General features: G+C 36.3%; 1 protein-coding gene across 5 annotated transcripts in view; it reads left to right on the top strand.

Moving 5' to 3' along the window:
• The window catches only part of KIAA1324L (KIAA1324 like), a 186047-nt gene that overhangs the window by 136343 nt on the left and 28910 nt on the right, over positions 1-20794 (top strand). For 4 of the 5 annotated variants that reach the window (XM_023226621.3, XM_023226623.3, XM_023226624.3 and 1 more), the window contains 8 exons: positions 5187-5277; positions 5960-6062; positions 9674-9811; positions 11322-11585; positions 12302-12475; positions 15642-15831; positions 17104-17200; positions 17848-17949. In XM_023226621.3, the coding sequence (XP_023082389.1) occupies positions 5187-5277; positions 5960-6062; positions 9674-9811; positions 11322-11585; positions 12302-12475; positions 15642-15831; positions 17104-17200; positions 17848-17949 (1159 nt within the window). The remainder of the gene's footprint in view (positions 1-5186; positions 5278-5959; positions 6063-9673; positions 9812-11321; positions 11586-12301; positions 12476-15641; positions 15832-17103; positions 17201-17847; positions 17950-20794) is intronic. The other variant, XM_023226622.2, reaches the window with a different exon arrangement.

Genomic DNA, 20794 nt, shown 5'->3' on the forward strand with positions numbered 1-20794 from the left:
CAAATAATAGGTCTTTGAATAATGTTAAACAGATGAGTGAAAGAGGAAAAGACAAAGCCTCAATCTATATATTAAATGTGAGATATTCTTCTTTATTGACCAATAATCCCACTTTAAAAAATTTGTCAAGGTCGGGTGCGGTGGCTCACGCCTGTAATCCCAGCCCTTTGGGAGGCTGAGGCTGGTGGATCATGAGGTCAGGAGATCGAGACCGTCCTGGTGAACATGGTGAAACCCCGTCTCTACTAAAAATACAAAAAAAGTAGCCAGGCATGGTGGTGGGCGCCTGTAATCCCAGCTACTCGGGAGCCTGAGGCAGGAGAATAGCGTGAACCCAGGAGGCGGAGCTTGCAGTGAGCAGAGATCCCGCCACTGCACTCTAGCCTGGGCGACAGAGTGAGACTCCGTCTCAAAAAAATAATAAATAAATAAATAAATAAATAAATAAATAAATAAATAAAAATGTCTTCCGGGAGAAGAAGAATAAGATACAATAGCTGTTACCTGATCATGAAGGTTTTCTTTTTTTCCTAAAATGCCCTATAATTGAATTTTAAGTTGAGGAAATTAAGACTTACTGGAAAAGTAAGATTGGGAAGGCAAGGACATTGAATAACTCTATAAAAGTACTAATACGTGTGTGTGTGTGTGTGTGTGTGTATTCACTTACTAGTAAAGATTATCTGATACTTTAATTTGATCTTATAGAGACCTTACTCATAGCTAAAACTCTGGAAATAGTTGATTTACCCACTTGCTTACTCATTTACTGAGAGTCTATTTTAAAATTTTTCTTAGTTTTCAGTAATGTTCAATGATTAACTGAAACCTATAAATCTGTGCAGTATTAGTGTGTGGTATTGAAATAGTAAACAGTAACATAAAAACTACAAAGATAAAAGGTGATGTATATTTTGTGACTGGCTGGTGCAGTAGCCAACCATGTGAGGAGCAGTACTCACAAGAACAAAGGTGAAATGGAGAGGCACAGGGGCAGCCTGTCTCCTGGGATGGTCACCCACCCAGGCATGGAGTTAAAGTGAGTGTGCTTTGACCAACTTGACTGTATGATTTGGAGTGCTTTGAGATTCATGTAGTCTTGGTCTGATTTTCACACAGTTACAGAACAGGTATGTAGAAGTAAATCTTCATGTGGTAAAATTTTGCCTAAGAGAAATTCAAAGTTGGAGACAAGTTACTTTTTATTCATGAAGATATTCTTTGGGCCTTATCTATAACAACAAAAATTGTAATAATTGAAATATCGGGAAATAATAGAACTTTTGTAAACATTATCCTATTTCTTATTTCTTGTATTTCACTGTATTTTTGTATCCATTAATGAACTGCTGTTTATCTCAATGGGGGAATATTTTTGATAGAATGATGTTTAGAAAAATCAGAAGACAGTGCTAAATGAAAGAAAACAGAAAATAAAGTAGGTTATATGGTAAAATCTAAGGCATATATTTTAAAAGCATACACTAGAAAAATACTAAAAAGAATGTTAAAAGGCTATTCCTTGGAGATGGGAGGTTTATGTGAAGTAGGAATTACTCTGTTTTGAAATTTGGTTTGCTGTATTTAATATTCCTTATAGACACTCATTGCTTTCAAAATCAGAATAGTAACACAGAATATTGATTTAAAAATATATTCATTTGACCCAATAACTCTTTTATTGGTATTCCTTTTTAGAAAAATATTGAAAATACAGAAAAGCTTTACAAAAAAAGTTTATTATAGTTTCTATTATATTACTTAAAGGTAAAAACAAACCAAATGGTTAAAATGGGTGTGTAATCAACAGTAGGTAAGTCCTGTAGTGGGAGGGAGTTGGTGAATTATGCAAATTATATTTAGCTGAATAATAAAATATTATTTCAGTCATTAACATGTTTATGAAGTATTTATAAAAGTGCTTATGAAATAATGTTAATTTATAAAAGCATGATACAAAATTATCTATAATAAGAGCTCAGTGATGTAAAAACATGTATGCATTGAAATAAAGTGAAAAGAAACATCACAGCACATGGTGTTTTTTTCTAGGTAATGAAGTTATAAGTAATTTTAGGTTTCACCTTTTAAATTTTAAAGAAAATTTTTATTTATTTTATGATAAATGTCAGTATGATTTTTAAATACAAAATAATCTTAAAATATAAAACATATGTAGAAACATGGAAAATATGAGAGTCACTCTTATGGAAAAAGGAAAATACGAAATTGCATATGCCCTTATTGAACTGTGCATATGGACAAAGACTAGAAGGGAATGTATAAAAATTATAATAGCTGTTAGGGTGTTAGGTTAGCAGTAAATGTTTTTGAAATCAATATTCTGGTTGACACTGTTCCATATAGTTTTTGTGCTTGAGAATGGATAAAAATAACAACTAGGGCACAGAAAAAGTCAGTATTTCCTGGGTTTTCTACTGACTTTGGGATGCCCTGGTTGGTATGAAAAAAAGTGTTAATTTTTATATTGATGACATGTGAAAATTATGATAATCTGTGTATACTGGGTTAAATAAAATATATTAAAATTTCACTTCTTTCTTTTTACATTATAAAATGTGGTCCTTAGAACATTTAAACTCACAGGTGAGGCTCACATATTTCTCACATTTGACAGCAATGGTCTATCACTTAAGGCACTTATATTGATACTAGCCTTCTGGTTTCCCTTTGAGGCCACTGTCCTCCTGCTTTTCTTGTCCAATACATTACCATGCGTGTGTCTTTCCACACACAGCTCTGCTGCCACGTTGGCAGTCTGGAGTTCTGAGTCAGGGGGTTCAGTGCAGTCGATCCTTTTATTTCTTCTCCTTGGTGTTTTTCCTGCTAAGGGTATCATCAGTGTTTAATTTCTTAGGGCTCCTACAACAGAGTGCCACACACTGGATGGCTTCAAATGACAGAAAAGTATTCTCCGAGTTCTAAAGGCCAGAAGTCTGAAATCAAGGTGTTGGCAGGCCTATGTTCTCTCTGAAGCCTTTAGGGAAATATCCCTTCTTGCCTTTTCTAGCTTCTGGTAGCCCCAGGGAATTCCTTGACTTGTGTCAGCATAACTTTAGTCTCTGCTTCCATCTTCACAGGGCCATCCTCCCTCTGGGTCTGTGTGTCCCGGTGTCTTCCTATGATCCTCTCTCTTTGTGTCTACGTCTGTGACCATATTTTCCTCCCCTCATAAGGACACCTGTCATTTTGGATTAAGGCCCATCCTAATAACCTCATCTTAACTTGATGATATGCATACAGTCTTTATTTCCAAATAAGGTCTCATCTATGGGTATTGGTGGTGGGGATTTCAACATATCTTTTCTCAGGGACACAGTCAACCCATAACAACAGGTGTTCTGTTTGGCTGAACCTGTGGCTGGAGTTGCCCCAAAAGTGGCTGGCAGGGGCGCTCCCAAAAGGGACTTCCCCAAACTGTCCTGAGACAGGGCCAGTTGGGATTTCAACAAAAGAAGCACTAAACACCACGATGATCCAGTCCAAAGCATTGATTAGGGGAATTTACCTACAGAGGGGCCTGTAGCATGCCTCACAATGGACAGTAAGACAAGGAATGTTCTACTGAGGTGTGTCTGGAATAAAGGGAGTCAGGTTGTAGAGTTTAGATGAGGATTTGAGGAGTTTGGCTCAAGGCTGGGGCTAGTTTCTTTCAGTATTTTAGACAACAACCTAAACAGCTCTATCAGTGCCTGGGAACGTTCAAGGCCCTGGCTTGGGGTCAAGCCTTCAGGTAGTGGAGAGGACATGCAGCTGGCCAGGTCTCAAAGGGGTCAAAACACTCTGTTTCTCAGGACAGAGAAAAAAGTGGAGGACATTGGGGAACTCTCCAACAAGCAATATTCAAACATGGGAAATGTTTATTTCCTCCTGCGGGGGTATTAGTGCTCCAGACTTAGCTCTCTTTACCATCCTAGTACTGCCTTCTTTTCTTTTGCCCTTCCCTATTCTATCCCTCCTCATGGCATTTCTGAACACTAGGAGTTGTTCTCAGAGAAACATTTCATAAAGTCCTCCCTTTCTTGATATAGAATTGCTCCAAGTGGGAATATCCTTCTGCATTTTATCCGCATTGTAAGTTTGCAGTCTCTTTAAACCTAAGTGCCTCTCATATTGCTTACACTGCAGTCAAGGGCCTATTGTCCCACCGGGTCAGACTGTTTTATGGCTATTCAACTCTTAGAATTCTCTACCCGCTTATCTGTCTTTTCAACCACAGTAGATAGCCAAACAATGGACATCTCTCTTTTAAGTAGGTACATTAGTACATATTATTTTTAAGATTAGCTTGATTGATGTATAGTCAACATATCAACTCTGTATAAATTGTTGATTATAACATTTCAAAAATCGCCAAGTCAATCTAGCACTGAATCAGCCTCTTCCTTAGTTTCTTTCTTATACCTCTTGCAGTAGCAGATACTGATATTTTCTTTTAGAGATGGAAATGCCAGTGCTGAGGTACTGCCATTAATTAATAACATTGCTTGATGGTATGTTGGAGAGGCCACTCTTTTCCTCATTTTACTGTGGCCATTTCAGTTTATATTGATTGTTACTTTGCAGAAGACGGACCTCATAATGGTTCTCTGTGCACAGCTCAACAACTGTTGACAGTTGTGTGTGTCTGTCTCTCATGTTCTACTGACTTCTCAGTGAGGGTGGACTTTGTCTTACCTTCCTATCCCAGTGCATATCATAGTTCTTGGCACTCAGTAAATGCTAGCTGAATAAATAAGTGAATGAATGCGGAACAGGGGTTAAATTAGGGAACAATACAGCAAACTATAAGAATGAACCCCAGGTCCCAAATCTTTTCTATTAAGTAATTTGAAGTTTCTATTGCATATTTGTTGCCTGAAGACTAGGATTGTTCATCTCAATATATTAGATTAGATAGAGACCATCTATTTTAGTTAAAATACAAATCATGCTTCATTGAGAAAACTGTTGTTATCCCATTAAGTATCTTTTATTCAAAATAAGAGGAACATCTACCTCAGCATGAAATTTGCAACTGTGATTAAAAATAGGGAATTCATTTGTAGCATTTCTAACTTTGAACGGAAACACTAATGCTTCTTCTTACTTTTACCGTATTTAAACAGATTGTTGGAAATCATTAATGGAATTTTTATTAATAAAATAACTTTTATTACTTCTAGGTTGGGAGGTGGCTGGAGATCATATCCAGAGTGGGGCTGGAGGTTCTGACAATGATTACCTGATCTTAAACTTGCATATCCCAGGATTTAAGTAAGGAAAACAATTCTAATTCTTTTCTGTAAGAATCCTCACACCTGTTTCCCCACATAAATAAAGAAATAGGGCTACTTTATGGAACAATATTGCAAAAATACTTAGTAAATAACAAGCTGTCACAGGGTAATGTATTATATTGAAGAGTACCTGTAGAATTAGTGATTGAGAAACTATAAATGTTAGTTATATATTACTTAGATAAAACTGAAAAATTTAAACAACAGTGTGTCCAAATGCTACAATAACTTTGATTCTTGGATGCTTAATGAAGAGGTCAGTCCAAGTTGTTTGCAGGAATATCTTTTGGTTTATTTATCTATTTTTTCTCAGTTCTCTTGGTAAAATAGTATGTTAGAAATTTCTTAATTCCATTTCGTTTTAGTTCCCCATGTTGAAATTACCCAGTAGGAGTTTTTTCCTTTAGGATGGATGGTATCATTTACAACAAGAGGTTCAAGCATATTACCATAGTTATGTGGACTCAGTGTCTACGAAGGGTGTGGACAGGTAGGATTAAGTGAGGAAGGAGTTGTGGGTGAGGGAAGTGGTAGCTTAGAGGAAGAGAAGAGCATGGCTTTTTGTTTAATAAAAATAGTGGCTTAATTTTATTCTAAATTGTATTTAGAACATACTATAAATATTGCTATAAATATTGCCATTTTAATCTGTCAAATAGACCACCAACATCTATGACTGGAGCCACGGGTTCTGAACTAGGAAGAATAACCTTTGTCTTTGAGACCCTCTGTTCAGCCGACTGTGTTTTGTACTTCATGGTGGTAAGTGGATGGACAGCTTTCAAAGGCAGGTTTCTAAGCTTAGCATTCTCCTTCAAGTGTAAATTTATTTGTGGCAAGTTGGGATAATAAATCCTTTTTTTTTTTTTTTGGTATTCTTAGCACCTTTCATAAACATTAAAAAATATCTCAAGTAATTAAGAATTGTGCAATGAAGTCCACAAATAACCTGTTTATTCCTCATGGGAAAGACTAAGTGAGGGAGCTCAGGTGACTGATAGACGCCAGGGAATATTAATCTGGTAAAAAAATTCCTCCATGAGAATGTCACCAGCAGAATGAAAATTCTCCCCTGATAACCATTCAGCTATTCAAACTATCTGGAAGGAAAACACATTGTACTAATAAGTCAGGGCAGAAATTAATGGAGATGTAGAACACTGAGAAGAAAGAGAGCATTTAGACGAAAGACTTCACTATGCTCATGTCATAATGTTGCCTGTTTCTTTTCTAGATGTCATACAAATCTCTACTCTTAGCTTGAGGAAAGTATCACAAAATTTACTAAGACCTTATGTGAGATTTAAAAGGTTGTTGGCTAAGAGTTTAACATTATAATTAAATAGTTACTTCACAGACCTGCTTTGTTTTTGTTTGTGTTTTTTTTTTTCCCCCAATGACGTTTTAGTAGCTAGTTAACAGTTTATTAACAATTTTCTCCGGGATATGCAAAATGTGAGGAGACTTAAACATTTATTTGTGATTAGTGATAGCTTAAATGAAGGCAGACTTTTTTTCTGGAAAAAAAAAAAATATCGACTTTGTAGCAGTAAAAGATCATGAATAATCTTCAGTACAGCCATCTGTATCACAAATAACCCACAAGTCTTCAATTCTCCCGAGTCTGCCTCCTTATTTCTTTAGTTTGTTCTTTTCATACTCAGTGCCTTTGCTGAAATGCAGACTAATATTATCTCTTAACTGGACTATTCAGTAGTCTCCTATACATTCTTCTCATCTCTACTCTTTCATCTATACTGCTGTCAAAATTATCTTTTTCCTTTTTGGAGACGAAGTCTCACTCTGTTGCCCAGGCTGGAGTGCAGTGGTGTGATCTCGGCTCACTGCAACCTCTGCCTCCTGAGTTCAAGTGATTCTCCTGCCTCAGCCTCCTGAGTAGCTGGATTTACAGGCATGCACCATACGTCTAGCTAATTTTTGTATTTTTAGTAGAGATGAGGTTTCACCATGTTGGCCCAGCTGGTTTCGAATTCCTTACCTCAGGTCATCCGCCCACTTCAGCCTCCCAAAGTGCTGGGATTACAGGCATGAGTGACCGCGCCCAGCCAAAATTATCCTTAACCAGAAAAACAACAGTAGAGGCTGGCGTGGTGGCTCACTTCTGTAATCCCAGCACTTTGGGAAGCTGAAGCAGGTGGATTGCTTGAGTCCAGGTGTTTGAGAGCAGCCTGGGCAACATGGCAAAACCCCATCTCTACAAAAAAAAAAAAAAAAAATTAGCTGGCCACAATGGTGCATACCTTCCATCCTAGCTACTTGGAAGGCTGAGGTGGGAGGATCACCTGAGCCTGGGAGGTCGAGGCTGCAGTTAGTCATGATCATGCCACTACACTACAGCCTGAGCAACAGGCCCTGTCTCTAAAACAAAACAAAACAAAGAAAACCCCCCAAAATTGAACAGTAGATGCATGAAGAACAAAGCTATCCCTTCCCTTGGTGCTTTTTATGGCCTATAGCAATTATTCGTAAAGTGTGGCCCCTGGACCAGCACCACCTGGGTCCCCTTGTAAATTGTTAGAAATGCATATTTCTGGGTCTCAGCTTAGTCTTACTGAATGAGAAACTCTGTGGTCACAGCAATCTGTATTTTAGCAAGCATTGAGGGTGGTTCTGAAATACTTTAGAGTTTGAGAACCAATGGCCTCTGAATACACTTCAAATTCTGTAACATGGTGTTTCTATGACTCTTTGTATTCTTTCCCCAGCCTCTGTTTCCAAACCTGCTTTTATGACTCACCTTTCTTTAGTCACCTGAATTTGTTGGTGTTAGTGGAACACTCTGTACTTTTTCATTCCCTATGTGTTAACACTCTAAGCTAGAATGACATTCTTCCTTTTGCTGTTTTGTCTGGTGAACTCCCAATCATACTTCAGTGGCAGCTCAAACTTCACCTTTTCTCAGAAGCTCTCTCTTACTCCCTTCAGTCAAGTTAGCCACTCTCTCCCGTGTGCTTCTAAAACCCTTTGAAAAATCCCTGTTTTAATTATGTGAACTTATTTATGTTTTTTTCTCTCTTACTCAACCAGGTATCCCTGAGAGTAGGGAACTTATGATATTTATATTGTTGAATCAATCCTAGACCTTTTAGCTTTTAGCAAAGTCTGCCGTTTTTTTTTTTCTCTGTGTGATTTGATCTTCTCACAGGACTTTTGGAGATCTCAAACTAAGTAATATATAAAATGCTTTGAATATCACGTAGTGCTTCACAAATATAAGGTGGTATTATGTGCACTAATGCATTACATTTCATTTATTGTAACCCATAATGATGTTTAATGAAGCACTATCGATATATTATGAGCTGCTTTTTGGGAATGATGATTTCATTGTTTGGTTACATGGGATTTCTATAATGTATGATGAGCATTTTCTGTTATTCCTGTCTGTGGTGTGAACTCAGGATGTGTCTCTTTAGAGCATATTTGGTTACTTTATCACATGTTTGATTCCTATATTATCAAAGGATGAAAAACAAAGCGACTTGTCTTGAGCTCATGAAACCTTATTGCCAGCATCCCAGATAATTAATGGAAGCCCATCCAAATTCCTAAGTGATCTATCAGGATTTCTGCCAGGAAAATTAGAAAATTCAGGGTTTAGGCTTGGTTTTCTTTTTATGTAAATTAGATGTGTGTTACATTATCTGGTCAACTTATTAATATTTGCTTTCTAGTCATGTTAATGACAGCATATCAGTTGGAATATCACAAATTTGTGTGATTTTAATATTATCTTGAATTTAGTTAAATAAATAAGAAATGAAATATAAATTAAACCTTTTGGAAGTCAAGTATAAGCAAGAGAGGATTTCATGAACATAAAATAACATTCTGCTTAACATGCACTTGGATAAAGTAACCCTGAAACTTGCAAGTATAATTCAGGGGAACTTGGAATTCCTATGTAAGAGCTCCCTATCAGAATCTCTGAAAGGAAAAAGATAAAAAATTGCAAGCCTTTCCGTTCAATGATAATCTTAGAAGTTTATTGTAAGAAGTTTGAGGAGTTATGTTTCCTCTTCTAAGTATATATCCCAAGCCAGATCACACACATGAAACAAAAATAGACAATAAAAACAAAAAACCCCAACCTTTTAACATACTATGATTTGAGACCTCTTTCAAGTTACATGAACAATGTGGTTGATATATTGTGATTACTGAGTGAGTGAGGTGCTTGTGCAGACTTGAAGGTAAGTTTTAAGAGTTCTGGTATTACATGCTTTGTTTGTAAATAGTCATAAACTCTAATTGGTTTACTTTAAATATAAATACATTTGTAATATATACATAGGTTTATTAATGTTGAGTTTGTGCTTTATTTGAATATATTTTTTTCCACTGTGTTTTAGGATATTAATAGAAAAAGTACGAATGTGGTAGAATCATGGGGTGGAACCAAAGAAAAACAAGCTTACACCCATATCATCTTCAAGAATGCAACTTTTACATTTACATGGGCATTCCAGAGAACTAATCAGGGTCAAGATGTAAGTTCCAACCACTTTTTTTTTTCTTTAAACACACTAAATCATGCCCCCTTGTGGAGATACATACGAAGTGATCACTCAAATTTGGAAGAAAAGACTGCTTCTTTAAAAATATAGAATGAATAATCTGGTTATAGAGTCGGTGGTATAAAAATGATATTTTTTTTTTATTTTTTGAGAGTAAGAATGTATGGAATAAAATAACAACATGTCTTTGAATTGTTCTTCACTCTGAACAAATATAGTTTTTGGAAACTTATGAGAAGGAAAATCTAATTTTGCAGTTCTCTAAAAGTAACTTGTTTTTAAAGCTTTCTGAGGCTTTGTGAAGATGGGCAACTTTCTTCCTCTTCATCTGAGTCATCTGATGTTTATCTAAGAGCCATTAACTAGTGTTTTCTTATTTTTTCGTTACAGTAATATTTCCTTTACAGCCTGGAGAATGTGTATGTACACACCATAGAGCTAACACACAGAATCATTTCCTTTATTTTATTTTCCCTGCCAGAATAGACCTATTCCTCCCCTGAGTATATTCCATTGTACCATATGTTTCAATAGTAGCAGGACTTACTTTGTGGATCTCCATAGATGTAACCTTGCCAAGGTGAGAACAAGATAAACCACTTGTTCAAAAGTGACCGTAATGCTACGGTGGCAAATGTATGGCTTTTTCTCTTCTTCTCTTCAGGCTTTCAGTGGGGAACAAATTCCCCAGATTGTGCTTGACTTTAGTTATTCCTTAGGAATGTTAAGATTATGGTCCTGTGGGGCATGAACCTTTCCTTGCCTTCCATTTATCTTTGTCCCAGACAAAAAGCATTAAGTAGTCTAGGGTAACACTGCTCTGTACTGATAGAGTGATGCCCACTGCTTAATTAAAGCCAGACCTTAAAGTGACCCAGTGTTACAAGAAGGAAAATCATAATAAGACCCAGGTTTTTGCTCTCTAGTCCACCACTTTTCTGTATGTTGATTAGGGAAAGGACTGGAGAAGGAAAGGAAAACTCAATGAAATTGTGTGATTGCATTGATTTAACACAGTTAATGTTTGTGTGTGACTAGAGGTCCTAGTCTTCCAAGATTTTCTAATCCCCATTCCAAGGCATTTCTACTCTGCCACACTTTCAACATCCTATTGTATCATTTGATTTAGGCTAAGATGTGAATAAACAATGTTGGGAGAAAAAAAACTATTCCTCTCTTCAAACTATACTAGTTCTTCTGGATATGAGGTCTATAACTGCATCCTAATTTCTACCAATTGTGACAGATCTCACAGTAATGACAAAACTCCTGGAACTCTATTATTGTGGAAACTAGTTTCTAGTGTCAAGATTTAAGATTTAAAAAGAAGAACCAAATAGCAGTGATTTTAATCTATTGTCAATTACAAACTATTAGGCTGGAACACTCTATTTAGTTATTTTGATGGTATCAACATAAGACATAATCTGGTTGTACAACTAAGCCCCAAGGCAGAAGTCATTACTTTCTGCTCTTTTTTTAGAATAGACGATTCATCAATGACATGGTGAAGATTTATTCTATCACAGCCACTAATGCAGTTGATGGGGTGGCGTCCTCATGCCGTGCCTGTGCCCTCGGTTCTGAACAGTCGGGTTCATCGTGTGTCCCCTGCCCTCCAGGCCACTACATTGAGAAAGAAACCAACCAGTGCAAGGAATGTCCACCTGACACCTACCTGTCCATACATCAGGTCTATGGCAAAGAGGCTTGTATTCCATGTGGGCCTGGGAGTAAAAGCAATCAGGTAAGTGGGTCTGCATTTCAGGTATCCGCATGAAAGCACATTTTAATAGAGAAATTCAAGGGTTCTCCTTAACGTTTCTTTGGGAGCTATGAGGTTGCTATTTATTCTGAAATAAGACTTTCAACTTACCGTTTCTCTTTTCTTCCTTCTTGCATTTATTAAACACTTACTGTATGTCATGAAAGTACTAGTTACTGGTGACACAAAATATTAAAAGCTCCCAAATAAGAATGCTTTTCCAAAATATTAAAACTGATTTCTTGTGTATTGTTTAGGTACAGCAAATAAACTACCTATCTGTAGGCTGGCTATAGCAGTCATCTGGGAACAGCTAGTGTTTCTTACAATTTTTAATGCAAAGATTGATGCCATATTACGAGTGAAGGACAAAGCAGTTTTACTGTCTGTTTAAATTTACATAACAGAATTTTGGCTATTTCTTACTATTGTTCTTCACTCTGAACAAATATAGTTTCTACAAGGAACAAACTTGAGGATAACTTTACTCTGTCTTTAAAAGATTCTGAATTTTCTGAACTCTGGCTAGAAAAATCTAGTTAGAGTTTAGAAATTCTTGATATTAGTGTGGTAAAGTATATTATAGCTAAGATTAAATTACTGGAATAGTTTTTACACCTAGAACTTTTTTCAAACACATTTTAGTAGCAGCTAATATTTTCTTTCCTGTTATATCATTTCTTTATTTTTAATCAAAGGACCATTCGGTTTGCTATAGTGACTGCTTTTTCTACCATGAAAAAGAAAATCAGAGTTTGCACTATGACTTTAGCAACCTCAGCAGTGTGGGCTCATTAATGAATGGCCCCAGCTTCACCTCCAAAGGAACAAAATACTTCCATTTCTTCAACATCAGTTTGTGTGGGCATGAGGTGAGTTCTGACTGTCAAAGTGAGATGGACCTATATTTCAGCTCCGATCAAGTTGATATTTTCTGTGTTAATGGACCAGTGAATTCTCTATGGATATCAACCAAGTATCAGAAACTGAAGTTTGATTGCTTAGATCCTCTACTGCCTCCTAGAATATTGGCAGATTTCTCCACCAGGGGCAACCTTGTCTGGTTCTCAGTGTATCAAATCACTTATGCAGTCAGTTGAAACCCGAAGCTTGGAGCTATGGTGTAAGTGCTTTGAAGACGTTTCGTTTTCATAAAAATGGGTCAGGGTTGTCAATCTTACCTCTTTTTTAGGCAGGAAGTTATTTGAGAAAGTTTTACTGTTGTTTATGTTGTCAATTTTGTGTTTTAAAAAGAAAAAGACTTTTTTTTTCTTTTTTTTCATTATTATACTTTAAGTTCTAGGGTACATGTGCATAATGTGCAGGTTTGTTACATATGTATACTTGTGCCATGTTGGTGTGCTGCACCCATCAACTTGTCAGCACCCATCAACTCGTCATTTATATCAGGTATAACTCCCAGTGCAATCCGTCCCCCTCCCCCCCTCCCCATAATAGGCCCTGGTGTGTGATGTTCCCCTTCCCGAGTCCAAGTGATCTCATTGTTCAGTTCCCACCTATGAATGAGAACATGCCGTGTTTGGTTTTCTGTTCTTGTGGTAGTTTGCTGAGAATGATGGTTTCCAGCTGCATCCATGTCCCTACAAAGGACACAAACTCATCCTTTTTTATGGCTGCAGAGTATTCCATGGTGTATATGTGCCACATTTTCTTAATCCAGTTTGTCACTGATGGACATTTGGGTTGATTCCAAGTCTTTGCTATTGTGAATAGTGCTGCAATGAACATACATGTGCATGTGTCTTTATAGCAGCATGATTTATAATCCTTTGGGTATATACCCAGTAATGGGATGGCTGGGTCATATGGTACTTCTAGTTCTAGATCCTTTAACCCTAGAAGAAAACCTAAGTAATACCATTCAGGACGCAGGCATGGGCAAGGACTTCATGTCTAAAACACCAAAAGCAACGGCAACAAAAGCCAAAATTGACAAATGGGATCTAATTAAACTAAAGAGCTTCTGTACAGCAAAAGAAACTACTATCAGAGTGAACAGGCAACCTACAGAATGGGAGAAAATTTTTGCAATCTACTCATCTTACAAAGGGCTAATATCCAGAACCTACAAAGAACTCAAACAAATTTACAAGAAAAAAACAACCCCATCAAAAAGTGGGCAAGGGATATGAACAGATATTTCTCAAAAGAAGACATGCATACAGCCAACAGACACATGAAAAAATGCTCGTCATCACTGGCCATCAGAGAAATGCAAATCAAAACCACAATGACATACCATCTCACACCAGTTAGAATGGCAATCATTCAAAAGTCAGGAAACAACAGGTGCTGGAGAGGATGTGGAGAAATAGGAACACTTTTACACTGTTGGTGGGATTGTAAACTAGTTCAACCATTATGGAAAGAAAAAGACTTTCAAGAGGAAGTTTGTTCAAAATAAAAAGGAGACATGCAGGGCCAAATATCAGTTGATAAGGTAGGCTTAAATCATACAAATGGATTTTATTTTCTGTGAGAAGAAGAGGAATCTTAATTGATACTGGCAATGGTGAGAGGTTACAGGACCATAATGCCCAATATTTTAATGGACATATGAGGTTAGGATTGGGAAGTATGTACAGGTATATGCATGCAGAGTAGAAACAGAAGAAGGCATTTCCTCCATGTCACTTCCCATATTAACTCCTATGTTTTCAATTATCTTCATTATGAGATACTGTGCAAAGCTTTGCACAAAGGAAACAAAAAGAGATCTGATGACCATAGAGGTTTTCAAACAAAAATATCCATAACATTTTAAGTGATATGACAGTTGTCCTGTTTTGATTTTACCTGGGGTGATCCAAGACACTCAGTAGATTAGTTACTCAGTTCACTCAATAAATATAAATACCTGTTATGTGCCAAATATTGTGGGAAGCAGTGAATAAGATTAATTCTGTTATCTATCATACTTCTATCACAATCTTATCCTACATTAGCACTACCTCTTTTTCTACCTTCTCTTCTCCTTTGGCTTCTATCTCTTTCTTTCCTTTTTATTCTTTTTTTTTTTCTTTTAGCTTCCACTATATTCCTTTTTCTTTCCTAAGTACCTTTTCTTTGCTCTTTTTCATTATTTGTTATTGGCTTCAACATTTTAATTTAAGACTAGTAAAAAAATATATAGTGGTGAGAAGGGCTATTGTTGTGAGAAGGTCTGGTAGTGGGAGAAAAATTTAGGTGTGCTAGCTGCATTAAGAAAGATAATCTTTTCTACTTTTCTTTTTACACATCTGTGTACACTCTATATCTAACACCAGTGAAATAGTTTTATTTTTACATTTATTTTGTAGAAATTATGGAGCAAGCTATAGTCCTTTGCAGTGGGACTATAGTATATTTAAACAATTTTTCCATTTTTATAAGTTATATCTTCAATTATTTTCTAAATTATTAGAAAAGCAAATCTCTGTATTCCCTTTAACTTGTACAGTTGAACAGATACACATCATTGAATCTAAGAGTAGGTGAATAAAGACACTTGTAGTGACCAACTATTTAGAATTCAGGTGTTTTTCTAGAATTTTGCTTTTTCTAGAATTTTCCTTTTCTTCTTTAGCCTTCACATTACCTTTCTGCTACACATAGGATCATAAAGGAAAAGGAAGACCAACTCTTTTTCTTTGACATTAAAGCTTTCATCGGCAGTTTGCTGGTCTCTTTGCATGCATTGTTATTCTAGGAATTGAACATTTCATAGATTACTTTTATTTTCTTAAGTTTGATGACTTTCATTTATTACAAATGATGCTTATAGTGGGAAGAGCAGTATAGTCTTGAATTACTGTATTTGTTATAACTTCAGACTCTGAACTTTGGTTGAATATTGGACTTTCCTTGAGAGCTTTTAAAAAGTGCTGGTGGATGGCTAAGGCTCACACCAGATCAACTAAATCAGAATCCGTGCAGTGAGGAGAGAGCCACTGCTCTTCTAGGGTCACTAGCTAGTCGGGACTAGGTTTAGAGATTGACATCCAATAAAAACTTTCTTTTATGACTTTATTTTCCTAGGGGAAGAAGATGGCTCTCTGTACCAACAATATAACAGACTTTACAGTAAAAGAAATAGTGGCAGGGTCAGATGATTACACAAATTTGGTAGGGGCATTTGTATGCCAGTCAACAATTATTCCTTCTGAAAGTAAGGGTTTCCGAGCAGCCTTGTCATCACAATCCATCATTCTGGCAGATACATTCTTAGGTAAGCTTCCTTTGGTTCATATATGCATGCATACATTTATTCTTAAATTATGCTATGGATAACTTGTCATTGTATTGGTGTTTACAAAAGATGATTAAGGCCCCCACAGGTAATTTTACATTATCACTTTGTAAGATGGTGAAAAAACTCCTACTAGTGGGGACTACTGATTAGTCTTTGAGAAGCTTCTGCATTTATGTATTAATTCATATATAAGTATGACATTTTCTGAGGGTCTGTGCATGGCATCAGACTTTCTAGAAGTTTAAGAGGCAAACCAATTTTAAAAACCAAAGCTAAAAACAAAATAAGAATAGTAAACAAACACAATCTACACCTAAATCATTTATATGACACCAGTTTCCATCATCTTTTCTCGTACCAAAAGTAAGCAGGTGACAAACAGCAAAGGTGCTGAGTTTCATTCCTCGTGTTCCCTTTTTGGCTCTGTAGTCCTGGCAGCCATAGGAAAGTTTCAAGAAGAATCTAGCTCTCTAATGAGTGACTCCTAGGGATCAAATTTGTTATGATCTCTACAGTGGGGGTTAGGAATCTGTGGTTTTAACAAGCTTCATAGGTGATTCGGATGTGTGGCCAGATGTGAGAACATTGCTGTAGTATAGACTCCACAGGAATTTATCATTGACTTTCAGCACCAAGGTCAGTTCCTGGGGGCGATGGGGGTTGCTCAGAGTGGGAACTCTGAAGCAAAGTTTGCTCTTACTGCTTGTGTTTTGGCTCTGTTATTTTGCTTACAAGAGGCAGGGGGGAAAAAAGCCTTAGTTTTCTGCTTACTAGATTAAGCAAATTTCAGAGTTATTTTCTGGAAATTATTAGGGCACAAAATTTTTTGCTTTGTCAAATACATCTGTATTGAATATGACTAAAAAGCTGTATTAACAAAGCAGCCCAACTCATTCGATAAAAGTCACTGGAGAATGAAAATTTTAAAGGACCTTTGAAATGTTAGAGAACTGAAAAGAACTTCATAGATTATCGAATTACTGCTTGCATTAGATTCAGGCAACAAGACCCGGGGAAGTGAAAAGACTTAAGCAAAATTATAAAGCTAGGGAGTAGAATCTTACCTCTTTCATTCTGGAGACTTTGGAAAATTTCTTGTTTTTACCATGATTGCATTAATATAATACAGCATTTCTGTAAATACTGTAAAATGACAGTCACTAAAGCTATTTTCTATTCAAATCTACAGAGACCAAATAAAACCAGTTTTCCATATTGCTTAATAGCTTCTTTCTAAATGTCATCTAGGAGTTACAGTTGAAACCACATTGCAAAATATTAATATAAAAGAAGATATGTTCCCAGTTCCACCAAGCCAAATACCAGATGTGCATTTCTTTTATAAGTAAGTGAAGATGCTGTTTCCCTTGACTATATTTTAATCAAAAGAAACTTGTATATACAGAACACCAATACTCACATATTTATAATTGTGTGTATGTAATCATATACCAGATGTGAGTTCCTATGGCAGAGAAGATCGATTATGTCACCTGAGGGTTCCTAGAATGTAGCTTATACTTAATAATTAGTAACTGGTTCTTAAATGAAATATAGTAAAAAGTAGGAAACATGGAATATTTTGAAAGCCGTATATAGTTTCTTGTGTGTGTGTGTATTCATTTACATTAGGCAATAAAGAGACTCTATTCCACTGTTAGGCAATAATTATTTATAATTCACATATCAAAGCATCAGCGTAAGTAGATATGGTCCTTGTTTCCTTAAGAATATTTTTGATTATAATATTTATTAAAATGATAATATCTTTACTAAATACTTTGATGATAACATCACCTGGGAAAGTAGTCAACTTTTCGTAGGCAATGAAAGTAAATGAGGTGAAATTGTATTAAAATTGTAAATTAGTGAACTTTAATACATTTTTCTTTTTCATTTGTTCATAAAGCCTGAGAGCAATTATTCACATATTTTTGTCTTTGTAATCTGTATTATATCTGTTTTCTAAAAATATTATTTGGCTTACAATAGGTCTTCTACAACGACAACATCTTGTATTAATGGCCGATCAACTGCTGTGAAAATGAGGTGTAATCCTACTAAATCTGGAGCAGGAGTGATTTCAGTCCCCAGGTATCCTTATTTCCATATGATTTGTGTTTACTGTGAGGAAGAAAAACTCTCCAGAACATTACTATTTTAAAACACATTCTCTATGAACATAAAGTAGAAAGAAAACAGAAGAATCTGTAGTTTTGTTTTTTTTATAGGGATGTGCTGAGTGTCTATTAAGAGGAATAGGTCCTTGTACAATCTAAATACTTCTTAGCCTCTTGTATGACATATTCTTGTCCTGTTTGCATACAGTATCTAATTTTTTTGAAAATAATTTAAGCAATATAAAATTAATTATTCTGCTTGTATCACTGTATTTATTTTATTATTTAGCCTCGATTTCCTTGAGAGCTGGATTAGTAGCTTTCCTGATTATGGTACTAGATCAACAATTAACTAGCTGGGTGATCAAGTAATCTAACCTCTGAGTCATAGCTTTTTTTTCTGAAAGGGGATGGGGCCCAGGATAGATAATTTGTATTATCGATTTCTTTTTCTTTTTGAGGCGGAGTCTTGCTCTGTCGCCCGGACTGGAGTGCAGTGGCCGGATCTCAGCTCACTGCAAGCTCCGCCTCCCGGGTTTACGCCATTCTCCTGGCTCAGCCTCCCGAGTAGCTGAGACTACAGGCGCCCACCACCTCGCCCAGCTAGTTTTTGTATTTTTAGTAGAGACGGGGTTTCACTGTGTTAGCCAGGATGGTCTCGATCTCCTGACCTCGTGATCCGCCCGTCTCGGCCTCCCAAAGTGCTGGGATTACAGGCTTGAGCCACCGCGCCTGGCCTGTATTATCGATTTCTAACTCTTCAGTTTATTGATTAATGGTGGCAGAATTACCAAGTCTGACTTATAGAATATATAATGTGGTTCATTTAACACAGATTAGCATTAAGGCAATAGCCCTCTGTAGTCAAGATCTGAATAATGCAGTTCACTTTGGATGGGAACACAAGAAGAAAACAATTTATAGACTCAGAATTGTCAACTTAAGTACAGACTGCTTTAATGGCATGAGTGACACTTGAATGCCTCCTGATTTTTTTCAGATATTCACTTTTCAGTATGAAGATTATTTATTTCTTTATATTTTATTTTTAAAATTATTACTATTTTTAAATTTTTTTTGTAGAGATGGGAATCTCCCTACATTGCCCAGGCTTATCTCAAACTCCTAGCCTCAAGCGATTCTCTCTTCTCAGCCTCCCAAGCTGGGTTGGGATTACAGGTGTGAGTTGTTGCACCCAGCCAGATTATTTATTTCTAATCTTTGCTGAGTTAAGGTATCTTTGGATCATAGCTTGATTTGCAGATATTCTTCCTCTATCAAACTAGCAAAAGTATATGTTTTTAAAAAGAAAATGATCGTGTTAATTTTGTTTTTGATAGTTTCACAGTAACTCTTGAGAGATTTTAACCTGTCCTGATTATATCACATCAGGATTGGAAATCAGTGGTGTAAGCATTGCTTCAAATACTTGTGTATCCTAAAAATACTTACAGGGGTAACACAGTATTTTGGGCTTATTTTTGGGCATAAAGGCACACTGAGATTCTCTTTTCACCAACGGCTGTGTTTCCACTTCTCATAGATCTATGAATTAATTATTCTTTTCACCTGCTCAAGGTGAGAGAACGATGCAATAAGAGTAGTACCTAATAATAATAAAAGGGCATCCTGTGGTGGAAGATCCCTCTGCCAGCCTCCAAGCCATAATGAAGGCAGAAAACCACCCTCCAAGAAAAGATGTGGTCAGAGATTCTCGCAATAAAAGCGTGTGTCTTTCATCATTCTCTGATATGCCACCATACAGTTCTGAGTTCAGGTGCTTAATCTATTTACTACAGCACATCTGGGGGTCATTTTATGAACCTGACAATTAACTTCTAGTCTCTAGGAGTTTACTTGAATAGCTTCCAAAGCCTCCTCTAGGCCTCTAACTCAAGTAGATGATGTTAATGAAGACTAGATCTGTCCTTTAGGAAACACATCACTCTCTCTCTCGTAAGGTGTGTTCTGATACTTTAATTGTGATAAGGAAAATAGTCTCCTGGAGTTAAGTGATGGCATATAGATACTGAATTTCTCCTATGAGAAGAGGAAAACTTGTTTCTCCTTTGACCTCCAGGAATCTGCCACTTAGGGAAGTAAATGATCTTTGCCAGGGTTTATCAAGATCACCTGCAGCAGAATACCCTGGGATATTAATTTCTGGGCCATCTCTAAAACATTAATTTCTGGGCCATCTCTAAAAATACAGAATCTTAGATGTTGAGCACAGGAACATTTTTAAAAACCACAAGGCAATTCTGATGCCTACTGAAATTTGAGAACCAGATTTTTTCCTAACTAGCATTTTGGAATTTTGTTTGTTTGTTTGTTTTCTGAGACAGATTCTCAAAATGTATTCCAAATTTTAGTTTTGTGAAAAGCTGATTTAAAATGTCACAGTCTAAAGGGTGTAGTCCTTCACCCATGTTTGATAAATCTTCATTTAGAGTTGTGATGTGCACTGAAGTGTGCTGACTATTGCTTTAGGGAGCTGCTTGAACACTACAGCTTAAATGTGCCGACCTTTATTTATTTCTTGAATCAATTTCCCATCACGGCACAAGAGGGAGCTCGGAGATCAGAACACGAGAAACAGCAGCTTTCCTGAAATTATTAGTTTTTTTTTTTTTTTTTTTTTTTTCTTCTTTTTTTTTTAGCGGTGGGGTTGAATAAATATTTCCTACTAACAGGGGAAAAAAAAAAAAAAAAAAAAAAAAAAAAACAAAACCCCGTTTCTCAGGCGGCTTTTTGTGGGGATTTCTTTTTTTTTCTCTCTCTCTCTTTTTTTTTTTTTTTTTCTTTTTTTTTTTTTTTTT

The sequence above is a fragment of the Piliocolobus tephrosceles genome, chromosome 8, assembly GCF_002776525.5.
Source record: "Piliocolobus tephrosceles isolate RC106 chromosome 8, ASM277652v3, whole genome shotgun sequence".
In the NCBI taxonomy this organism is placed as follows: domain Eukaryota; kingdom Metazoa; phylum Chordata; class Mammalia; order Primates; family Cercopithecidae; genus Piliocolobus; species Piliocolobus tephrosceles.